Below are 22,107 nucleotides of genomic sequence, written 5' to 3'. Positions count from 1 at the left end.
GGGGTTAGTTTGTTTTTTTTACTGAATTTATTTACTGTATGTAATTATATGTAATGTTTTCTACTTCAGTGGGTTTTTTTGGTTTAAAGGGGTAAAATAAAAGTGGTTTTTATTTTAGCATAATTAAAATCAGTGGATACAGAGCACAGTGAGCAAAACAAGACAACCATTACAAGACATGTAATGGTTAGCATGTGTTTATTGGTAAAAACTCATCTCTTCTGCTTCCACCTGGTTTATATGGAAAGGCAGAGAAGTCCATTCCATCCTTGTGGTGCTGGTTGTCTCAGTAGCTTGTGGATTCCTGTGTCTTATTCCAGTTGGTTTCTACTCCAAACAAATTAAAGTAAAGCCACATTCTAAGTGTTTACATCAAATGTTTAAGTTGTTTCATCCCTTCTGATATGAGTTGCTCTTCACTGATTTCTCAAATCAGCATCTAAAGTCCAGCTCTTAAATTGCCAAAGCTTTAAGATCTGTGAATTCCATCAAAAAGACTTTAAAAGCAGTGCTGTACTTACTGTTCAACACTTAGGCTGCCTGAAGTGACAAAGGTGTATTAAAGCCTGTCTGATATCAGGAGGGAGGAGTGCTACAGGCTTAGATAAACAATCATTTCCTACAACAGCTTCCTGAAGTGTTGATTTACTTTAGGAAAATGAGCTGAGTGGGAGAGCTGCCTACTTCTAGTTCAGTGTACAGAACCTGTGCTATATTTTTTGCAAGAACTAAAGCTGAGAAATCCAAAATAAAAGGATTTCTTTGGTAGCATATCTAGAGAAGCAGTGTGTTAAGGATGATATGTGTATACTGAAGTATGTAGTTTAAGCCTACAGTCTTAATATGTTTAACCACTCTGAATGTCACTGAAGGAAGAAGGTTGAAAAAACCAATAGCAAAATAAATTCTGCATTTGCAGGGAAGGTGAATATGGCAAAGTTGTTTAATGATGAATAAATAACAGAATTATGCTATCTTACTAGCTAGCTTTAAAAGTCCCAGAAATAAAATAATTAGAACAAATTTCTCATCCACTGCTTCAAATCATCAGCTGAATAAAAAGCTTGAACAACAAGAGAAATGTTTGATAATATCATGTATGACAGGTTAAAACAGTTTGTTGGTCTGTCATACAGTGGAAGCCAGGAACCATTCTATCACCTCAGAAAATAGATGTTTTCAATTAATTGAGAGGTTTGAGGGTTTTTTAGGAGTAGAGAAATGGATGCCACAGGAGTTTTTGCAGCCAGTGGACTATTAGCTTCTCCTCTTTCAGCCTTTCCTCAGGTTAGCAAGATTGATATTTGCTTTTCTGCTCACACTGATGAAATCCTGTTCTACGCCTCCTTTGAAGCCAGGGGGTACAAAAGTGTACTTCCTTCAGTTTAATTTTTCACTGCTGGTTTCTGTTAGCCTACAGCCATAATAGCTGCCAGTTCACCTGGACTTCTCTTGTCTGGATATGACACAGGAAGTGGGCAGATACCTACTGTTGCTCAGAAGATTTTAAGATCAATCACTATCTAATGGAGATAAATCTACACATTTCAGTGTTTCCACTGGGTTCTTGGCTGGCTTTTGATGTACTCAACTGACATTAAAATATCCACATATCAAAACACATAGCCAATTTAAGAATAAGAAAAATGAATTGCCTTTCATGCAGTGGGCAGAAATGGTTCTGTCCTGTACACAAGCATATTCCACCCATTCAGTGCTCTTCAGTCATTGATGGAGAAATGTCCGTGTCAGGCAGCTGTCCAAACTGATACCTGAGAAGGATACAGACTAAAATATGCTGTAGTTCTGTGTCAGCAGGATGACAAAAGGTTGGTTGTTCTTTTTGTTTGTTCTCTTTGTCAGCCTTATGAAGTAGAACCTGCATCTGTTGCAATGTACTCCTGTTGGAAATACTCATAGTTTGGCAAACTGGTGGGGCAGAGGCTCTAAGTAGCTCTTTATGTGTATATTTTTCTGCTGGAGTTATTAATGTGCCTGGCTACTCTGGAAAATAAATGCAAGTGTCTGCTTTGTGTATCCATCTGTAGCATAATAATGGTACATACCTTAATTTTTATGCCATTACAGCTGCCTTTAGCGCCTGTGCTAGATGCAGGTAAAGAGAATAGGCAAGCAGTGCTGGAATAAATTTTGGGTTTTTTTCTGTAATACACTCTTCTAATGGTTTTGGTCTGTATTTGCACAGAAGAGGTGTCACATTAGTTTGGGCAGCAGGAGTCAGCAGAGGTGTGGATGTTCTCAGGCTCTCCCCCGCCTGCCTGTGGGGATCAGGTGCTGGTACGGTTTCTCTGCATCCTTTGTGCCTAATTGTGATGCCACGTGTGTTGTGAGAACGCAACTCTTTTATGTTGATAGAAAACAGCCCGGGCTGAACCGGAATTCAGAGGCTGGAATGGAATTCAGAGGCTGGTATGGAATTTAGAGGCTGGTATGGAATTCACAGAGCTCTCCTGCTGCCTGATCTGAGACACCAGTGCAGTTATCTCTGTGGAAAAACTGAGTCGTTCTGTTTTCCACGAGCAGGAAGCAAAAAGATGTTTTAAGGATTGTTAGGTTTTTGTGTTTGTTTTGTTTTGTTTTGTTTTAATTTAAAGCACGTTTATATATGGTCACTGTAGCTGTTGCTGTCTTGTTGTATGCTAGAGAAAATAAACCACTGAACCAAACCGCGGGCGTCCGAGCGTTTTTCCGTGGTGCAGAATACGGTGAGACGCTCTAGCCGAGAGAAGAAGGAGAAGAAAGGCTGTGCAGGCTGTGCCGTGTTTCCGCCGGGTTTCCGTGCCGGGCGGGCCGGGGGCCGGGCCTGCCGGAGCCGCCCTCTCCCGTCATCGCGGCGCGCCGCGGGCCGGGCCGGGCATGGCTGAGGGGGCGGCGGGCCCGGGCGGCGCCGAGCGCTACTTCACCCGCTGGTACAAGCCAGGTACCGCCGGGCCGAGCCGGGCCGGGCCGGGCTGGGGCTGGGGCGGGCCCTGACTCCTCTTTGTGCCCTTCTTGCAGACGTGAAGGGACGACCGTGCGAGGACTTCTGCGTGCTGCAGCACTCCAACAGGCGAGTGGCCGGCGGGGTCGGGTCCGCCTCGGGCCCGGACGGGCCATGGACGGGGTGGCTGGGACACTGCACCGGGCGAGCCCGCGCTGTCCGGAACGTGGGAGGATGGAGAATGACAAACCGGCCTCCCCGTCCTTTAATTACTGCGCCAACGAGAAACAGCGAGGCCTGGCCTCTTCCCCCCCACACCCCCGGTACAGCTCGGCAGTGTCCGTGGTGCTGCCCTCGCTCCCTCTCCTGCTAAACGGGCCCATTCACCGTCCCTAAGGGTGTTTATGGAAAGACTGGACGTGGCGCTCAGTGCCATGCTCTAGTTCACACGGTCGGTCAGGGTGGACTCGATCTCACAGGTCTTTTTTGATTCTGTGATCACCAGTAGTGATAGAGCAATGTTCCAAAAGGCCTTTCCATAATGACATTTTGGAGTCTCTTTAACCTGATTTAGAACTCCTTCAGTTTGAACAAGCAAAGTGTCTTTGTTTCTGCTTGGATGTAGCTGGATATGCAGTGATTTGGAATAAATCAACCTGTACCTGATGTGGAGTCTCCTTCCATACCTTACCTCCCGCTGCTGCAGCCTGTTGGGGCAGCGGGAGCATTTCTGGGCTGCTTAGTCCCAGAGAGAAGAACAGAGGCCAACTGCTGTCCACAGAAAATGTGGCAGGGCCAGTGGCTCATGGCTTGAGGGAAGGCGAGGCAGCGCTTGTGTTCCCGGTGAGCTGCCTGCTCTAGGAATTCAGAGTAAAAGAAAGGGCATGCTTAGCACAGGGCAGAACCATCACCTCGCTGCAGCCTTTGGACTTGGAGCTTCTCTGTGGCTGTTTCCTGCAGTTCTTCCTCAATTCTTTCAAAAGGGAAACCAGAGTGCCTTCAAATAACAGGCATGACAGTAACAGAAAGGAAGGACACCCTTCCATTTGTACTAAATACTAAATACAAGGTTACTAATCTCAGGTGTCTGATATAAACAATAGTTTAAATCCTATTGATTTGTTCAATTGTCTATGAAGACTGTTCTGCTGCTTTGACTTCTGAAATGTCAGACCCTTGGATTCCACAGCAGCTTAGCCAGATGTTCTGTAAACTATTTTTCCATTATTATGTATGGAGCTATGGCTCAGTTTGCTGCTTCTAGGCAATGTGAAGTTGCTTCCTGATTTTTTGTTTTGCGAGGTCTCAGCTCCATCAGGTGACAGCTGAAAGATAATTTGTCATCTTCCCCTTAGGAGGCTGGGGTGAAGGGAGGTAGCTTTGCTGCTAGGACACACTGGATGCATTCACCAGGATCCAGCTCCCTCTTGTGGGAGCTGCACAGCCAGAACTCCCTAGGAGGAGTGTGGGGACATGGATACAGCATCCACAGGGAGAGATCTGGTTCTGTGCCCTGGTTTTCTCTGCAGTCATTCTTCTGTTGAGTCTGGTGCTTGCTCTAGGTTTTATACTCTCAAACAGAATGGCTTCTACTCTCTTCATCTACTGGCAAGATCATGCTTGTGTATCTAGCATGGTTCTAGGCTAGGCTAGTCTCTTCAGCTGGGCTTGTCTCAAACTGTCCTGTGTCTTGGTAAGTAACACTCCTTTAGAAAAAAATGAAATGCAAGCAGCAAGTTAACTAAGGCCAGTTCACAGAAGGATTCATCAGCTGTAATTGTTCACCACAAAGGGCCTTTAGCTGTTGAGAAATACTGCTTTGTGCTGCATTTTGTGATAAAAGTACATCATGCTTTACTTGTCTTAACCTGAGTCCCTGCTTCAGCTACTGGCTGAAATGAACCAACCATGCTCTCATGGGGTAGAGCACTGATAGAACAGCACTGGCTTATTTAAAAGCTGTGGTTCTGTTTCAGTAAGAAGTGTAGGGCTTTTGACAGAATGCATTTTCTATGGGAGTGGCTTTGGGTCTGAATTCTAGTTTCATTCAGTTTGGTACAACAGGTGTCAAGTAAGATAGGCAGAGAAGGTTGTGAGACTTGTTTAAAGTACAAGGGTGTGGCTTCTTACAACTACAGTGGAATAATTGCTTTTGGTTGTTTTGCAGGATCTGTGTCATCACCTTGGCAGAAGCCCATCCTCTTCTTCAAAGTGGGAAAACAATTAAAAACATTAATTACCAAATCAGTGCAAACTGTAGCAGACTTCAGAATAAGGTCTCTGGGAAGTCAAAAAGGGTATGGCCTTTTTATTTCTTTAGTTTTCATTTTAATAATCTCACTGCCTGAGATCCTTCTGTCATTTCTTGGATAGAAAGCCAGCAGCTTACTTTTGTATTTCATGTAAGACCAGCCCCTCTGCACTTGAAGAATTTAGACTTGTCACAGGTGCCTGTCTGCCTGTCCCAGCCAGGGTCTTGCAGTGCTCCTACAGCACTGGTGGTTTCCAGTGCTGCTCAAAGCCACTCGCTTCTAGTAATTTTTCTGGTAGTACAAAGGGATATAAACCTCCTTGAAATAATAAAAAGTTATTTCCAGGAAGATATAAAGGATTTGGAGACTATTGTTCTTCTCAAGCGGATCTAGATAGTAGATGGGCCAGTTCAGTGTGGTGGGTTTTTGAAGGTGCAGTTTAACTTGCTTATGGTGTGGTGGGTTTTTGAAGGTGCAGTTTAACTTGCTTATGGTGCCATTCCTCTCCTCTCTCCCCTGACTTTAGTCTCATCAAAATAGAAGTTTGCTAGTCTGCAAGAAACTTAATTATGACTAAATCTGTCAGCTTGTAACAAACTTCTACTTGATTTGTGCACACAAGTAAGTTGGCATCTTCCCTTCTGTAGGGAAGCACAGCTCTGGAACTTGGAATGATCCATACCTATCACACATCCTTCCTTTTAGACATTTAGACTTTTACAAGCCCTGTGTAATTAAAACTACAGACATGTTTGTTTATTTTCCAAACGCAGGGAGCTCAGTTTTTAACTGAACTTGCCCCTCTGTGCAGGATATCTTCTTCAGATGGCGAGGAATACACTATTTACAGGTAAGGTTTTTCCCTTTTTTTTTCTTACCTTGACATACCACACCCACCTACAGAATCTGAACACTTTTGCAGTTGCATACGAGGGCGGCTGATTGAAGTGAATGAGAACATCCTTAGTAATCCAGCTCTTCTGCAAGAAAAGGTAAGACACTTTCTTGTTCTTTATTTCTCAGCTTTTATTTCACTGCTAACTGCAGTCTCACTTTTTAGCCATCAACTGAGGGGTATATTGCAGTGGTTCTACCCAAATTTGAAGAAAGCAAGAGTATAACTCAGGGACTCCTGACGCAGAAGGAGTACGAGGAAGTTCTGTTGAAACGCCGCAGTTCTGCTTCTTGAAATCAATTCTACTCTTCCCGTCTGTGTTTGATACTAAATGAGTGACTTTTATTGTACACTGTGAGTTTTACAGTATTGAAAAGGCTCAGTGCCAGTTTTTAAAAGTGGAACTAAACTCCTTGATTCATAAAAGAATAAACCAATTCAAACAGTTTGTATATTAAAATTTCTGTAAAAACTTGACTTAAAATTCTTATTTTTCTCTGAATTCTAGCACTACAGTATTTTAAATAAGCTCAGAATGACATATTGGAGATTATTTATACTCCACAATCATCTTTGCTTCTGCTTAATAGCATAGTACATATAGAAAAACCATAGCATTTAGCTATCATGTAATTTAGCTAAACTAATACAATATGGAGTTTGACACAAGTGAATGGAAAATAAAAATGCAACAAAAGCCTATGTACAAAGAGCAGATAAACTTGAAAATATATATTTCACACCAAGTTGTATCCTGAAGTCAAATAATGCCCTTTGTACAGCATTTTGCAATAATCACTATCTGTTTTCTTAAATTTTAGATGGCATAATGTCAAGTCTGCATAATACTTCAGTGGTTCTACAGGCAACTCAAATTCTGCTCAGTAAGTTTTAATTAAAAAAAAGCAACAACTGCCATCTACAAATGGAGTAAAAGAAAAAGGGTTTGAGTCAAGACTACAAATCACCTAGAAATACACTTTTTGTAGAGATGAATCATGTCAAGATTAAAATTCAGGGGTGCAGCTATTGAAAGAGGTTATTTTTTCCCCCTAGGACTACTTCATTGCAGGTATAACTTGTAACTAAGGCAACATTTCAGTGCTTCAAGCCACAGCCTTTCAGACCATATTCCTGATTCTGCTTCATCAAATACATAGACTGAAAAAGGCCAGAGATGAGTTTACAGACTTCAACAGTAGTGTTACATATAGTGTATGCAGCAGAGGGGATTAACATAAAATGTCTGTTAGCAGCATCTTTGGGTTGACACATCCATTAAGACATTCATAAGCATTAATTACAAAATCGTATCAATAGTGAGCGTAGGAAAAGCATTCACATTATAAAAATACAGAACATTTAAACTAGCTGGTCTTTTAATGGCTAAGGAATGGGACATCTATTAGATGTGACAAAGGTCAACAGTTTTATATCAAATTAACCTGGCTTGACTTTCCACAAATGAAAGCAGTATTGAAACTTCAGCAAGTGTTATTTTCAAATGGGAATTGCTGCATTTCTCAGTGCTAGGATTACTTGCTCTCTAAAAATGTCATGTTTGTTACATGATTTTCTAAAGACTTGATGCCAAATGTGTCCACTCTTCTTTCTGGAGTACGTGCATTTGTACCAGTTCGTATTCTGTCTTCTTTCCATGGTGGAGCAGGCTTAAGACAACCATTTCCCACTTTATTCTGTGTATGTATATAAAAAAGAATTCTTAAAAACCAAAAAGCAACCCAACCAAACAAACCCCAAAACTTCTAATAGTGCAGATTAAGCAAATACTTACCTTCCTCAGTAATTTGCAGCAAAGTGGAAGAAGCTGACATAACAGAGTCATCACATTCCTTGTTTTCAGAATGCATGCATCAACCTAAACAAGACAGTTAATAGCAGAGTAATACCACTCAATACTTGTGTTAGGCAGTTTTTTTTAGCATGAGATGGTGATCTGCTTTGACCTGGGTTAAGTAATACTTGTCCTTTTTAAATACCTCCTAATGAAATGGGTTTGCCTACATTTTTTAAAATTTCTCTTTGTAGTACAAGAGCATCTTTTCTGTTAAGCACGACTTGAGCTATGAGGCAGAAACATCCCAAGGAAACAAACTACCAATAATACATTAAACAGTAACAGAAGTCTCCTGGAAAAGAGTTCTTACGATCTAAGTATGAATAATCATAATTCCTCATGGTTTTCCTTTTGTTTTATGTCCAGCCAGCATGATGTAGAAAGCCATGCATCATCTGAGCCTTAGTCTGATGTTACACTAAAAGTTATCTTAAATCTTAACACTCAGCACTGATCACAAGTCTGAGCCTTCGAACATTAATTTAAGAATATGTAATTGCTATACATCACTGCAAAAACAGACTGGAGTTCCTGTTTAATTTACAGAGTGTAAAACAAACCACACAGTAGCCCCAAGGTGCTCAGTTTGGTTCAGTGTAGCTTGCATGCTTTAGCCAGTTTCACAGCTGCTGTAAAACTCAAACACATTTCCCACAGCCAACTGGAAACAAACATCCAGGTGCATGGAAATGGTCTTGCTCACATTGATCACTGCTGGCTCAGGGACACTGATCCCCTCTGATCTTTGCAGATCTATTTGTGTTAACAGTGATGAAACTTTCATGGCAGCTGTCTATGCAGTTATTTATAGCAAATACTAATATTGGAAAATAATCTGTGCACTCCAGGGTAGAGGCTACCTACTGAGAAGTAAATGTGCTTCTGTAGTGGAGTCTGGAATTTGTAACTTGTGTTAAACATCAGTAACAATAACAACAGTAATTATTACAATGGTGGAAATACATATTACCTTCCTTAAAATTTTGATCCCTGAAGTCCATATTGAGGTACACTTAATTACAGTTCCTGTTTATCTGAATGGAGTTCTAGTGGATTACACTACTGCTGCAACCTAGTTCCATATTTTAACTGGAGCATAAATCACTAAATTACTTTATTTCAAAACAAGTTAGGTGCTACTTTGAGAAATATATATAATTTTACCTTACCTTTGTAAATGTAGCACTTTTACCCTGAGCAGGAGCTTTAGCTGTTATCTGGAGCTGCTTGCACATTGAGATGAGTTTTTCAGCCTCCAACAGAAGCAAAGGCTTGTCATCATCATGTACCTGGTACATGGTCCAGGAAGACAAAATAACTGTGTTAAAAACTCCAACATTAAGTTAAGGGAGAAGACAGCATAAGCAACTTCTAAGCAGTATCAATGATGCCACAGGATACATCACCTGATCAGAAAGAGCATGAAGAGCTGAAGCAAGCTTTGTGCCTTCTGTGGCAAAAATCTGAAAGGAGGAAAAAGCATTTAAGAAAATGGAACTACAATAGTCCTGTTTTCCCTCCTGTTTTAATAGTATGCTTTTAAGTAAAAAGGTAGCAGGAAACAGTTGTAATAATTGTATAAGTATATCATTCAAAGTCAGCAGTTTGCAGTGACTTCTGAAATAATAATCTACACTACAAACTGCCATCCTCACAGAGTTTAAAGGCTTTTCCTTTACATACAACAAAACCCCCAACTTCCAATTATTTTTTGCACTGTGGCAGCTCACAAATGTTTTGTGATAACACCTGCCCTGTTAGTTTATTGTCCTTTCAAAGGTAACCAGTCTCCTGTTACACACAGGCATGCATCCTGGAAATCACATCCCACATCCCTTTATTTGATCCCGTGTCTTCTTTTTGCATTGTGCAAATTGTTACATCTTTTTTTCTTTCCCATGAAAATCCTGCTGCTCAGACTAGGATTCACTATCTGTTAACACTACCACAGACTGAGCTGAGTGACACAACAAATACTACAAATGTGCTGAAGTCCACTGAATTTACCATAATGCCAGTTTGCTATCCCTCCTCCTAGCTGGAATCTGTCAGTGTAATGATCCTGTCCAAAGCACCTACTAGAACACTGGGAAGTTCACTTTCAGAATATGTATCAGAGTTAGGGTGCTCAAAATCTACAGATGCCAGTCATTTCATGGCACACTGTACTTATGTGTAAGGAATCAGACACTGAAGTTCCTGTTTGGCTGCACTCAGTATCTATGCTCTATTTTGTTAAAAATACATTACCTCTGCCTGATGAAATAAATCTTGAGTAGTTTTCAGAAGTCCTTCTCCTCTGTGGGAAATAACAAAAGCAGAAGATATGCCATTCATAGACTGTAGATTATTTTGCTTGCTACTTACAAAAAAATTATAGTCTCACCATTGAGCATTTTACAGTTCACACCAGTGAACTGTAAATATTAGTCTTGTAGAAGATACTAGTCACAACAATCACTACCTACAGGAACTGCATTAAAAAATATTACACAAACACCTCAGTAGCTACGGCCCTGTTGGGGAATTAACAATGGCTCATAAGCTAAACAATCCATGTCTGGTGTACTAAGTATTACTGACTAGTAGGTAACAAAAAAAATCTCAGCTCTGGTTAAAAAGCCCCAAGCAAACCTAAATCCTTCAAGTAAGAAAGCTGACATTGCACAGGCAAGTTTCAGAGAAACACTTTTTAGTACAGCAAGGATCAGTAATTCTCATCTACAGGTATATACTTGTGCTTTAATTCCTTAATTTTTCAAAGTATTTAGTAACATACTTCTGAAAATGTTTTCTGTACCCAAGAGACATGTAAATAGATGCCCTCCAACAAACAGGTGTTTAGCCCTTTAACAATAAAGGGGAATTTAGGGGGTTTTTAAACAGCCTAGAAATTTACAAAAATGTATAAAGCCTATGGACAGAATCAAGTTCCTTTCTAAATGGGTTGAAATTATGCTCTGAAAATGAAAATTTGTTCTTTCTTATAAACACTGTTAATTCTCTTTTTACCACCAAAATTTGCCAAGTGCAGGGTATTTACCTGGTAAATAGATACATGGAGTAGGCCATACTTGACATGCCTTGCCCATGTTGCACAATCTCATTCTCCTGATCCTCCCATTTCTCTGTCTCAGAATCCACATCAGATGTTAGCAGATGCAATTCTAATCCAAGTTTTGCAATTTTTGCCTGTTCCTGTAAATGGTAACCATATTTATAGCACTTAAAACCACATTCTTCAGACAAGATAAAAATATGAAAGGAGTTTTTTTACTGAAATGATGGCATCTTACCTCAGTATCTAGTTTGACTGGCTTTAATGCTTTCAGATTTGCATTATGCTTCTGTTTCAAACAAAAAACAATATTTTTAAATAAAAGGAATTGGTAATAATTTTACTAGAAAATCTTAAAAGAGGTAGCTCTATATTCAGAGAAAGGCTTTGCAGGAGAGTTCCAGAGGTTCAAACAAACTTCTCAACAGAAACTAAGAACCTGTTCTGATCTGTCTGTCCTGAAATGGCAGGTGCACATGCCCTGAAATTGCAAGGAAAATACCTCTTCCAGAGTTCTCAGGCTCCACTTCCTAATGCAGTAGATGTCTTCCCCTTACCCTGAAAATCCTCAATAATACTCAGGACTAAACAGTCTTAAGCAAGTGCTCCTGCACTGATTTTTCCATCACTGATGGTACTGATATAACAAGGAAGCTGATGTAGGCTACAACCCATACGAATGCTGGTGTGAAGAGGCAGCCCATAATTCTGTGTCACTCTGGAGAAGCAACTGCAAACAAACACTGACACTGTGATCTTTTCATGGGTTTCCTTCTTTCATTTAAGTCATGAACTACCCAAAGTATCAGTCTGGCTGCAAGACAAATATTAGTGCATATTAAACAATAATTAGTGATACTGATGTGAGTGGACTACCTGCTAAGGCTGTGCTTGCCAACTGCATGGCACACTTAGGCAGTCATTATTTATTTCATAAATATTTGTTCTTAGCTTTAATTTAGTGTGTAGGTGCTGTCACTGTGCAAAGACAGCAAAACCACCAGGCGTGGGAGGCACAGTCCACATTCAGAAATCACTGGACTGCAGAGGAATAATACAAAGTTGATGTCATAATTTGGAGAGGTGTGAGGCACAGGAGGAAGGTGGATAATCTCAGTGCCCAACTGAGAGCCTTGTCTGAGATTCTGAAAAACTGAAAAAACCTGCTGCTATTCATTAGTGGGAGTACCTGGGCAAATTAGACTCAGGAATACCTGAGGGTAAAAAATAAACAAGAAACAACACTGTTCATTGTGAACAGCATCAGAAATGAGATTCAGGTGCCACCTCCATTTCTCACTTCAAGAGTCTGAACAAAAGTACTCATACTGAAGTTCCTAGTGCAATTTGGTGCTCATTTTAGCTTTCTGCCATTTCTCTTTTCCCATCCAAAAATGTTTAAATATTCTGAATCTTATGAATGTCTGCCCAGATTAGACACTGCAAAATCTGCCTACTTATTAGAAATACTGATCTCATATCAAAACATTTAGCACAAAGGACTGATACTCCTAATTGTGATTTGACTATACTGCACATTAGAAATGCAATTTCAGGAATGCTATTTTTAAGGTAGTGTCTTAAAAGAAGAAAGGAAGACAAACCAAAATAGATTTGTTTGTCAACACAAACTTTGGTCTAGAAGGTATGGCAAATATTTAAGCTGCAGAGTTAAGGGTATTCAAGAAAACCAGTGCTGATTACAACAAATCAGTCAAATAACTTAAGAAAGCTCAGAATGTTTCTGCAGTTTTCTCCACTCTGTTCACTTGTATTATTTGAATAGTACTATTGTTAAAAGTCAGATCAGCAGATACATTATTCTTGCCTTTAAAACATGATTCAACACTTTAAACTATAGAGGAAAAATACGCATTAAAGTACACATGTGAATCATTGCTGCTCTGGTCCTCATCCACAGCATGGTCTAGGGTGCCACTCATTATCAGCAAACAGCACAGTGGCAATTTAACAGATGTAACAAAATATGTGATCTAATTAGATTGGCAGGAACAGGGTGGCCTCTGTGCAGGGACAGCGTGGGTGTCAGGCAGGCACAGCATATCTGTGGCGGCAGTACAGGGAGGAGAGGCTCTGCTGAGAGGAACAGCACCAGAGAGAGAGGCAGTTCCAAGGCTCAGACCATCAGCTAGGCACATAAATTACTCTGTGAAAAAACTCTGGTGTCCTGTGGATGCAATCCACATTTCCTATCTACTTTCAAACTGTGCAACTCTCCAAAATGCAAAATTAAAAAAAGAAGGCAGCAACCTTTCAAACAGCAGAACTGTTTAAATGCTGACCACAATTTTTTTATTAAAGTATTTTCAAAAATATATGAATCCATAAGTGGGACTCCAACTTCAAGCATTTAATCTCTAAATTATGAAGTCCACAAGCTATGTATCTCAGTCAAACTGGTCAAAGTTTCAAAATTTAGTTTCATAACTGTGAAATTCACCCATGCTCATACAGCCTAACATAATCTATTTAAATCTGCAGATTGGATTTATAAAACTTTTTAAATGAAGATTTTATATATAAAGCTTTTCTCTTTTCATTAAGGGTTCTGAAGTTGTGTTTGAAGCTGTAGAATTGCACAACAGAAGGCATGGAGATAGAAGACCATTTCAAACTCATATTCCTCAACAGTACAGTTGAAGGAAAGAAAGCAAGGAGAGAAAAACAAGGAAGAGCTTACTGTACCTTTTGAGACCATTTTTCTTTTTTTCTACCCACTGAAAGATTCAGTTCATAGCAAGTGAATCAAATGACTGATTACATGACACTAGGTTTAGGAGGTTTCCTAAACCTAACATACAGACACTATCAGAAACAGTGTAATATCAGTTATAATCAGCTAAGGATATTCAATACCTCACACGTAAAAACTGGGTATTTGGTGTAACTTTTTTCTCTACATTAAACACACTTAAGATCAAAGAAGGAAACAAGAACCCATTCTTTAAAGAGGCTACAACAGGCTCAAACATGCCCCCTTGTTCCAAACAGGTTAACTCAGGCTAGCTACAATATTAAGTCTTGGTAGTATGATTTATTTTTTATTTTAGCTTTCAGTATATTGCAGCATATTCCTACTGTTTCAATAGCAACAATGCACTTTTTTATTATATTGCATGACAGTAGAGTATGTGGTAAAAATTAACGAACAGGAATTAAAGTTTATTTACAGTCAAAGTGTTTAAAGCACATTACATAACTAGTTACATTCGTCTTCAGCCTGTTTATGATTCATTTAATAAACTGACAAACTTTGGTATTTTACTGTCAGCCATGCAGTCAGGATGCATGTTACCAAGATATTGTTATGTCCCCAACAAGTTGTGACAGGGAAAGAAGTCAAACAGAGAACAGCAGATGTGAAGTAAACACAACAAACCCAAAAGCAACTTACCCCTGGTCTGGGCAGTGATAGGTAGACACGCTTCTCTCCTATGAAGAACACACAGGTTTATACCAAAATTTGTATGCAGATTTTAATCAGTGGATCAAATGCCTTACTTTATCCTTCCTTAAATTGCAGTACTATAAAAGCAAATTACTTACCTGTAATTCCTCCTCTCTGAATACTGCAGATCCTCTGTCTCATGCTTTCAGAGACAGGCCAAGTGCTCCGTACTGCTCAGATTTTAGCAACTGACAATTAAGAAAGCTTCTCTGAACATTTCCCTCAGTAATATTTCTAGTCCCCTGCATGTATTCCACAAGGAAATAAAGCAACTCTCTCCAATGACTAGCTACATGCATTCGTTTTTGTTGCAAAAAACAGAACATAAAATTGTAGCTCCATGTGTGGCTTTTCTTAGCATGGGCTGAATAGTCTGAAATTTGGACTAGACAGTGCCACTAGTGAGAAACACCTAGGCAGGTTTTCCTAAGTAATGCAAATAAAACTCTCATGTTGTACTGTACAGTATGTATCCCAGGTGTGCTGTATTTTATAAAGAAGGAAGTTCTACAGCATTTTACACACTTATTGAATTGTTTCTTGTTTTGCCAGAGGCCTACAAGATTGCAAGTCTGAGCAAAACAAATTAAGAAAGAAAAAATTATTTTTGGGTGTTACCTGAAAGTTGCTAAGAAGACTTTATTTTCAATAAGAAACAGCACCTGGGCTAACAACGTAGGATTAGAGTTTCAATTAATAAAAGACATAATAGTCTATAAGGTCTTGCATTTATTACAATAGACTTAGGAAAGTCTGCTAAACCAAATTAAAATGAGAAAAAACCTTAAGAAATAGTAAAAAATTGGTATGACCAAAAAACTCAGAAAAAAATTTAAAAAACCCCACCCCAGCAACTAAAACCCAAAGGCTACTGCAATGGATGTCAGTACAGGTTTACACAGAGAGGATGCATTGTAGCAAAGGACAAGCAACAAACCCCTCTGCAATTGCTAATTCCTCCTCCTGTATCAGCTCCTAGAGCAATTTCATTCTGAGTCCTCAGAATACAGTTCTTTTGTGCATTCAGGATTTTTTGAAAGCATGCCCTTTATCTCCTGACAGAACAGGAAGATCATAATCTCTGGGTCTGAGCAAATGACTCCTAGAATTTTAGGATGCCAACAAGTGTCTCTCAATCCTCTTGAAAAATCAAAAAATGGAACCTTCCTTTCTAAGATCACCTTTTCCTTCCCTGTGCAGTTTTGCAAAAGATGAAGGAGCTAACAGGGCACAAGTGCCTTTTTTATCAGAATGCAGTTATTTGGATATTAATTGCCCAAACACGTATCCAAGCAAGATTTCTCCCTAAAGACCAATACAAATTATGAGAAGTCATTTACAATATCCTATACATCAAAACATCAGCTAAAGGGCATGTAAGAATGCATGTATGACATACCAAGAACAAAAGTGAACCTGCAATTTTAAATGCTGCAGCATAAAAGATCTCCTTGGAGCTATGTAAAAACTTGTTGTGCCTTGTTAAAAAGTTCAAACACAAAAATCTTTGACATAACAAATAGAATAGAAATGCTCACTGTAACGACACAGTACTTGCACACACAAGGCAGGCATTCAGAATTATGGAAACCAAACAGAAAGTGGTAGCAAACAGAAATAAGAAAAAAAACCCTGCCTTTGCTCTTCTAGTAATTCCCATTATTTGGCTTAGCAAGGTTTAGTTGCTCACCATATTCAAAAACATGATAGATCTACTTATTAAAAACTATTTATTTCTTGGAACATTTTAAAAAATCCTGAATGCCACAAAGTTCACACACAAAAATGCACTTCACCAGACCCACAGACACCAGACCTTTCAAAAGAGAAGATCAGCTCAGGTTGGAGATAATCCTACTTAATCAGGAAATACTTAATTCCATCAGTGTAATCACAAAACTTTTATTACATTAACAGAATATACATTTTTTTAGGTATTTAATTTCCTTAATTTGTGTGTCAGACATTTGCTAGGCTTTCTTCACTCCAGGATGGTCTTTTTTTATTTGACTCTGCCTTTGCTTTTCCTAATGTGTTTTCTTAAACATGTTTATCCTTCCTTTTCTCACTTAAAATTAATTTTCATTATTTCATTCTCTCTGTCTTCCAATTTCTTGCTTTCTATTAGTTCCAATCATGTTTTTCCTTCCACAATACCCCTATTTCAATTTTTCACTCCCACTTTTGATGTTACTTCATCTCTGAGAGTATAGCAGCATGCCTGCTTCACTCTTCTTTCTAAAATTTGAGCTTCCTAATTCTGAAATTCTGATCTGTATCACCCATTCATCACCTACAGCACTTCACAAACCTCATGGTCCTTCAACTCCTCTCAAATCAAGTGGGCAAAACAAGAGAGGAGGGCAGGAAAGTGTGTTATCCTCAGAAACCATTCTCTCACTTCTGACCCAAGTTACAAGGGAGCAAATCAGAGGATTATTTATTTACATTCTTCTCCACCATGTTCAAACCAAAGCATTAGAAAAAAGAGACTGGCTGACATCCAGCAGCTTGGATTGATGAAAGGTACTTATGTCAGGTGGTTCATCTCAAAGTGCAAGAGACTCAGAGTTAATCAAATGGAAATGAACAAAACAATCCCACTGTGGGCAGAATCAAACTTCCCATGCCTGGCAGGAGTCACTCTCTTGAGGAGCCTGTCACCCTCCTCATCCCAGCCTGGACACACCAACATTGTGGAGAACAGGCCTCCTCACCACTGGATTAAATAGTGGCTTAGGACTGAGGAAAAGGACAACTCTACCCTGCTATACAGTTCTGCACAGCACAGGAATATTTCCAAAAATATTGTAATGAGGGATGCAGGGTGCTCACCAGCCTCCCCAACTCTGCCCTGCCTGTGAATCCTGCTCCCCTACAGAAACCCTTTTCAATTTGGGCATGTTCTGGTGTATCATTTCATTAAAATTGTGTAAAATAGTGCTTCACTTTCAAGCTAAATCCAGCTCCTCCCATGTGCATTTGGTACCTCAGCATGAAAAATACCTCATTTTATGTTATTAAAAATGCACTGGATAAGGAGCGATGCAATTGCTCGTAGAAACAAAGAAATCAGCATAAACAATGTGAATCTAGTGTAATCAGAAAAATGCTTCTTTTATTTGATGTGTCCAGCACATTTAGTCACCATTCAATTCTTGCATCTTAAGCTGTATTCTGACCACTCTAACAAAGCTAAACATTTACATTGGTAGTACAAAAATACAAGATTTTAAACTGAGGAGAAAAAAAAATATACCTCTTACTGTAATTCTATCTCTTGTTACATATAGTCACAATTTTACTATGAATAAAGCACTTGATACATTTTAGTCTGTAAAATAAAGACATTTTTACCAACCTCAACATTAAGACAAGTATCATGAATTATGAGAGGAATAAAGTCTTATCAAATATTGTGAAATGCCATTGTGTTTGGAGGCAAAAGTTTTGTGAATGCCACTCTTATAATCTTAGCAAGTAAATATGTTAGTTTCATTTATTTACTGGATCACCAGTTGTGTTTTCTCAGAGAAGAAAAATGTTGGAAGTGGCAAAGTAACTTCAGAGTATTTTCTGATAGACAAAAGGTAGGGGTATTTGGGTGAGATTTTTCAGCTCCCCCTTTTTTTTTTCTTTTTTTTTTTAGTGACAAGAGTCACTCTGAAGTCCAACAAGAGAAAACAAACAAAACCAGATTAGCCCACAATACAGAGGAAAACTTTGTAGAAGACAGGTGAATATAAGAGACCAAACTACTTCTAAGGACATAATTAGTGGCTACTGTGAAACAATCCAGATTCAGAGGAAAGTCTCTTACTAGGCTGGGCCATGTGACAAGGAAAATGGAGATTTCTTAAGTGTTTTGGCACTACAAGATCTAATGCACCCAAGGCCACAGAGAGAACACAAGCCATGCTTAGTGTCTTACCAGTGGTGCTGGTATCAGAACACTTTATGCTGAAAGAAAGACTGAGGAAATGAGAGACACTAACAAGAACACACTTGTGTGGTTATGCCAAACAAGAGAAGTCTTCACTGCATCACTCATGATGGCCTCCAACCTGCACAGCAACACCTACCCATCCTCCTTTCCCTCCTTCAAGCAAGGACATTGGGTTGACCTTGTGAAATGATGCTTTAAAGAAAGTGGAAAATACCACTTATGGAAAATGTGTCATCTTCCATCAGCAGCCCCAAGAACTACAGAGGAAGCTGGGCATCAGATATCAAGAACAATTTGTTAGGAGAGCCAAGGATATGCTTTGCTGTGGCTGCATGATTCTCATCCTATTATTCTTAAATACTGTAATATCTATATATATACATATGCACATGTGCACATATATATATAAAAAGGTTATCATTTAACCTTGCTAAACCATTGTATGAATTGAAAAAAAATCAGATGCTGCATGACCAGCCCTAAAGATTTCGAATTTATTTTAACACATTAACAATAGCATAATATCATAATTTAAGTTTAATTTTATAAAATGTTCTCTTTAAGGAATGTGAGTGTGACCCTGGCTCCTAAAACAAACAAAAAATCTACTGGAAGTTAAAAGACCCATAAAAGCTCTCTGATTGCTGCATATATTTATGTGGTATTCCAGACCAAGGTGGAAGAGCAGCCAGAATAACAATCATGTTTTTCTCCAAAGTCTCAAACTGCCAGTAACCTGCAGTACACACAATTATTACAAATCCACTCAGAATTTAAATGTTTCCTTTTTATAAGCCTTGAAGCTCAGGCATGCACTCATTCACCAACTAGCAGCAACAATTTCAGATATTCACTCCATGATTGGCTGCTACTGTGCTCAAAATGCTGGCAGTAAAAAACTGCTTACACAAAAAAAAAAAAAAAAAAAAAAAAAAAAAAAAAAAAAAAAAAAAAAAAAAAAAAATCAAGAAGAGAAAGTTAAACTACAAAATAAAGTCTGAGAGTGAGATCTCAGTAGCAAGATGAAGTATTATATCATTGATAAAGTGTTATCTAACCTGATTTACTTTTTCTGTATCCTGTATACAAAAAAATAAGTGCCTGTGTTTAGCTAAATCTAAGCTTTTGAACCTGAGCAATTTTCTTAAAAATACAAGACATTCAGTATTATTATATATTACATTCTATCTGTATGCAATTATACCTTAAAGACTGAAACAAACACACAGCTCTAAGAAGTATGACAGGCTACACTAAAGACATAATCTGAAAGAAAATTATGTGGTATAAAAATGAAAACAAAAATGCCTTCCATTTTTAAAGGTAAATTACCCTATGCTAAAAGTAGACACAGATTTTTTTTTCCTTAAGATTCCAAGGTTTTCTTCTACATGTTGTACAAATACCAATAAACTTACCAACCAGAGAAAATATCCCAAGATTGTGCAGAGTCGTCAGAAATTCCATCCAGGAGAAAGGACAGCAGTTTAAAAATCAAATAACTACATTCACTACATTATGAAGTGAATACAAGGCAAGCTGACAGTATAGAATATATATGTATATATGTATTTTCCACAAGTACAGGACATTAATTAAACATGTCACAATTCAAGTTGTATCTTGACTGTTATAAATTGATATCTTCTAGATAAAACGAGGGCCCTTGTATTTGGACACTGCTGGCAAAGAGCTGTGTCGAACACTTTTGTGACCTTTCAACAGTTCCACTTGATTTTGCTAGAACTAATCCCAGTGAAGAAAATTGAACACAGCTAATCTTACATAAATCCGGCCTCTAAATATTGGGTTGCTTTTATTTGAAAAAATCCCATAAGCAGCCTGATTTGACATCTATACAAACCAAATATATTTTTCTATTACTACCTAGATCCCACAGGATATGCAACTGTTTACTGCACTCCACTCTTAAGAAACCAGAATTTCTTAAATCACACTTAAAATTCTTAGATTTGAAGTTACATTTTTCTATTTCTATGCAGCCTTCTTACCTCTTCTTCCTTCAAACACATCGTTGATTTCTCTTAACAACAAAGACATGTCACTCAGTTGAGACTCCCAGGCCTCACAGAACACCTCAAGATTTTCTTTTGCAATCTTGCTAGACGGATGTAGTGCCAGGGTTTCTGCAGCAGAAATTATCTGGACAAAGAACAAAGCATTTGCTACTGCAAATCCTAGTACATAGTGTTCCACATGAATTCACAAATGCCTCCCCAGGCAAAACACAAAATTAAACTGCTACTATTACATCTTTGTAGTGTATTCATCTGACATTTGCAGGCTTGATGATCTTTCTTGTGCGTTCCTTTAGGTACCACCCAGAATTAGAGCAAAATTCCTTCTTAGAAACGAATGCTTTGAATAGGTAAACATTAAGTCTCCTAAAAATTCACACAAGTAATTTTTATTGACTTATGTGTAGTAGAAGAGGCCAGTTAAAAGTGGAACATACCTGTGGGCCTGTGACCTGAAAGGTATCTTCTGCATGTATGCAAGTAATCTCAAGAGGCTCAGTTCCAGAAACATGCCTCAATAAGCGACACATCTGAATTATTAAAAAAAAAAAACCATGAAAATAATTGTAAAATATGTGCATTTATTAATAGTGAGAAAAGGTGTACGTAAGTGTACAAACAAACACAAAGTTATTGATTGTCCTTTTAAATATTTACTGGGGACTACACTGGATGCTGGAAGTTTCTCAGGCAGAATTAACAATAAAAATGAGGCTAAATCCTGACTTGAAAAGTGTGGAAAAGCACAGAAAAGGAAGTCTTAATAACTAAATTAAAGTAAACCAAAAAGAATTTCACATATTTATAACTGAATAAAACTAAAAGTAAACACACAGATATAGAACTTGGAAAAAATGTAGGATAAATAACTTTAGCAGAATAGGCTTATTCAGCAATAAGCGACCATGTGGAAAATTTAGGCTTTCAACATCCAGGGGACTGAATTATCTTTGAGCAAACCAGTGTAAAATTAGTTTAGGGAAGAAATACTATTTCCTTCATCTTGTTTTTTTAGGAAGATTGAGAGTCAGCTTTGGGTTGAGAAGGAACATGGAAGTTTTCAGATCAAAAAGAATTTTTAAGAAAGAGACAGCACATATGAAACTTATTGCACTGTCCATCATAGACATGCTGTAAGGTCTCACTCACATGCTATTTAACCTCCTGGTTATGCCTGAAAAAAAAAATTAAGTGTCTCACTAGAATGTTAAATAGCCAGAGATCAAGGGGACATTAAAGTTGAAATTAAAAATTCAAAGCATTCTTCTGCCAGTCCTGGAAGTTCAAGTGTGTTGCTTCTGTATATTCATAGTCTGGGAGCAATCCTCAAGCCCTGTGTATGTAATTTTTTAGAAATGAACATTGGATACCATGCAAGTACAGCTGCTGGCATCACTGTATTTCAGATCAAAGTGATCTATATCTGTATGTCACCTGCTAGCAGAGGTACCTCTGCTGGGCTGTGAGAGAGACAGCAACAAGGTAGACGTGGCTGACATTCCCTCCACACACTGCTTTTCACAAAGCAGGAAGATTTTCAGTGGCCCTCTTGACTGATCTTCAAAAGAATCAAATTCACTCCATTAAGAAACTTAACTGGGTATCTCCAGCATTCTTGTATACCTGGATTCAGCTATTGCTGGATGTCT

The 22,107-nt window shown here is 38.6% G+C and overlaps 2 protein-coding genes and 2 long non-coding RNA genes across 5 annotated transcripts in view; 1 reads left to right on the top strand and 3 right to left on the bottom strand.

The window, feature by feature from the left end:
• Window positions 1-71: 71 nt before the first annotated feature.
• Window positions 72-2,248, bottom strand: LOC306800261. The gene is made up of 2 exons (XR_013773787.1): window positions 2,067-2,248; window positions 72-327 (listed from the first exon to the last, which is right to left on the bottom strand). It is a non-coding gene; the product is annotated as an uncharacterized lncRNA (long non-coding RNA).
• Window positions 2,249-2,830: 582 nt separating this feature from the next.
• ABITRAM (actin binding transcription modulator) lies at window positions 2,831-6,565 on the top strand. Its single transcript, XM_079301069.1, has 6 exons — window positions 2,831-2,941; window positions 3,019-3,070; window positions 5,109-5,238; window positions 5,967-6,043; window positions 6,116-6,185; window positions 6,254-6,565. Exons 1-6 carry the CDS (start codon window positions 2,878-2,880, stop codon window positions 6,380-6,382), a joined length of 522 nt encoding a protein of 173 aa, XP_079157195.1. The 5' UTR covers window positions 2,831-2,877; the 3' UTR covers window positions 6,383-6,565.
• Window positions 6,549-22,107, bottom strand: part of CTNNAL1 (catenin alpha like 1) — a 56,899-nt gene continuing 41,340 nt past the window's right edge. The window contains exons 10-19 of one of the 2 annotated variants that reach the window (XM_079301067.1): window positions 20,896-20,988; window positions 20,432-20,582; window positions 14,420-14,457; window positions 11,243-11,293; window positions 10,990-11,144; window positions 10,197-10,245; window positions 9,353-9,409; window positions 9,116-9,235; window positions 7,884-7,967; window positions 6,549-7,785 (exon numbers count right to left, since the gene is read on the bottom strand). In XM_079301067.1, coding sequence (XP_079157193.1) covers window positions 7,624-7,785; window positions 7,884-7,967; window positions 9,116-9,235; window positions 9,353-9,409; window positions 10,197-10,245; window positions 10,990-11,144; window positions 11,243-11,293; window positions 14,420-14,457; window positions 20,432-20,582; window positions 20,896-20,988 — 960 coding nt within the window. In that variant the 3' untranslated portion in view covers window positions 6,549-7,623. Of the gene's footprint in view, window positions 7,811-7,883; window positions 7,968-9,115; window positions 9,236-9,352; window positions 9,410-10,196; window positions 10,246-10,989; window positions 11,145-11,242; window positions 11,294-14,419; window positions 14,458-20,431; window positions 20,583-20,895; window positions 20,989-22,107 lie in introns of both variants that reach the window. The other variant, XM_079301068.1, reaches the window with a different exon arrangement.
• On the bottom strand, window positions 17,565-20,076 carry LOC306799694. The gene is made up of 2 exons (XR_013773667.1): window positions 19,838-20,076; window positions 17,565-18,049 (listed from the first exon to the last, which is right to left on the bottom strand). It is a non-coding gene; the product is annotated as an uncharacterized lncRNA (long non-coding RNA).

The sequence above is a fragment of the Erithacus rubecula genome (assembly GCF_903797595.1).
Source record: "Erithacus rubecula genome assembly, chromosome: 3".
NCBI lineage: Eukaryota > Metazoa > Chordata > Aves > Passeriformes > Muscicapidae > Erithacus > Erithacus rubecula.
The sequence above is the reverse complement of the archived record's forward strand: the minus strand, read 5'-3'. Positions and strand labels throughout refer to the sequence as shown.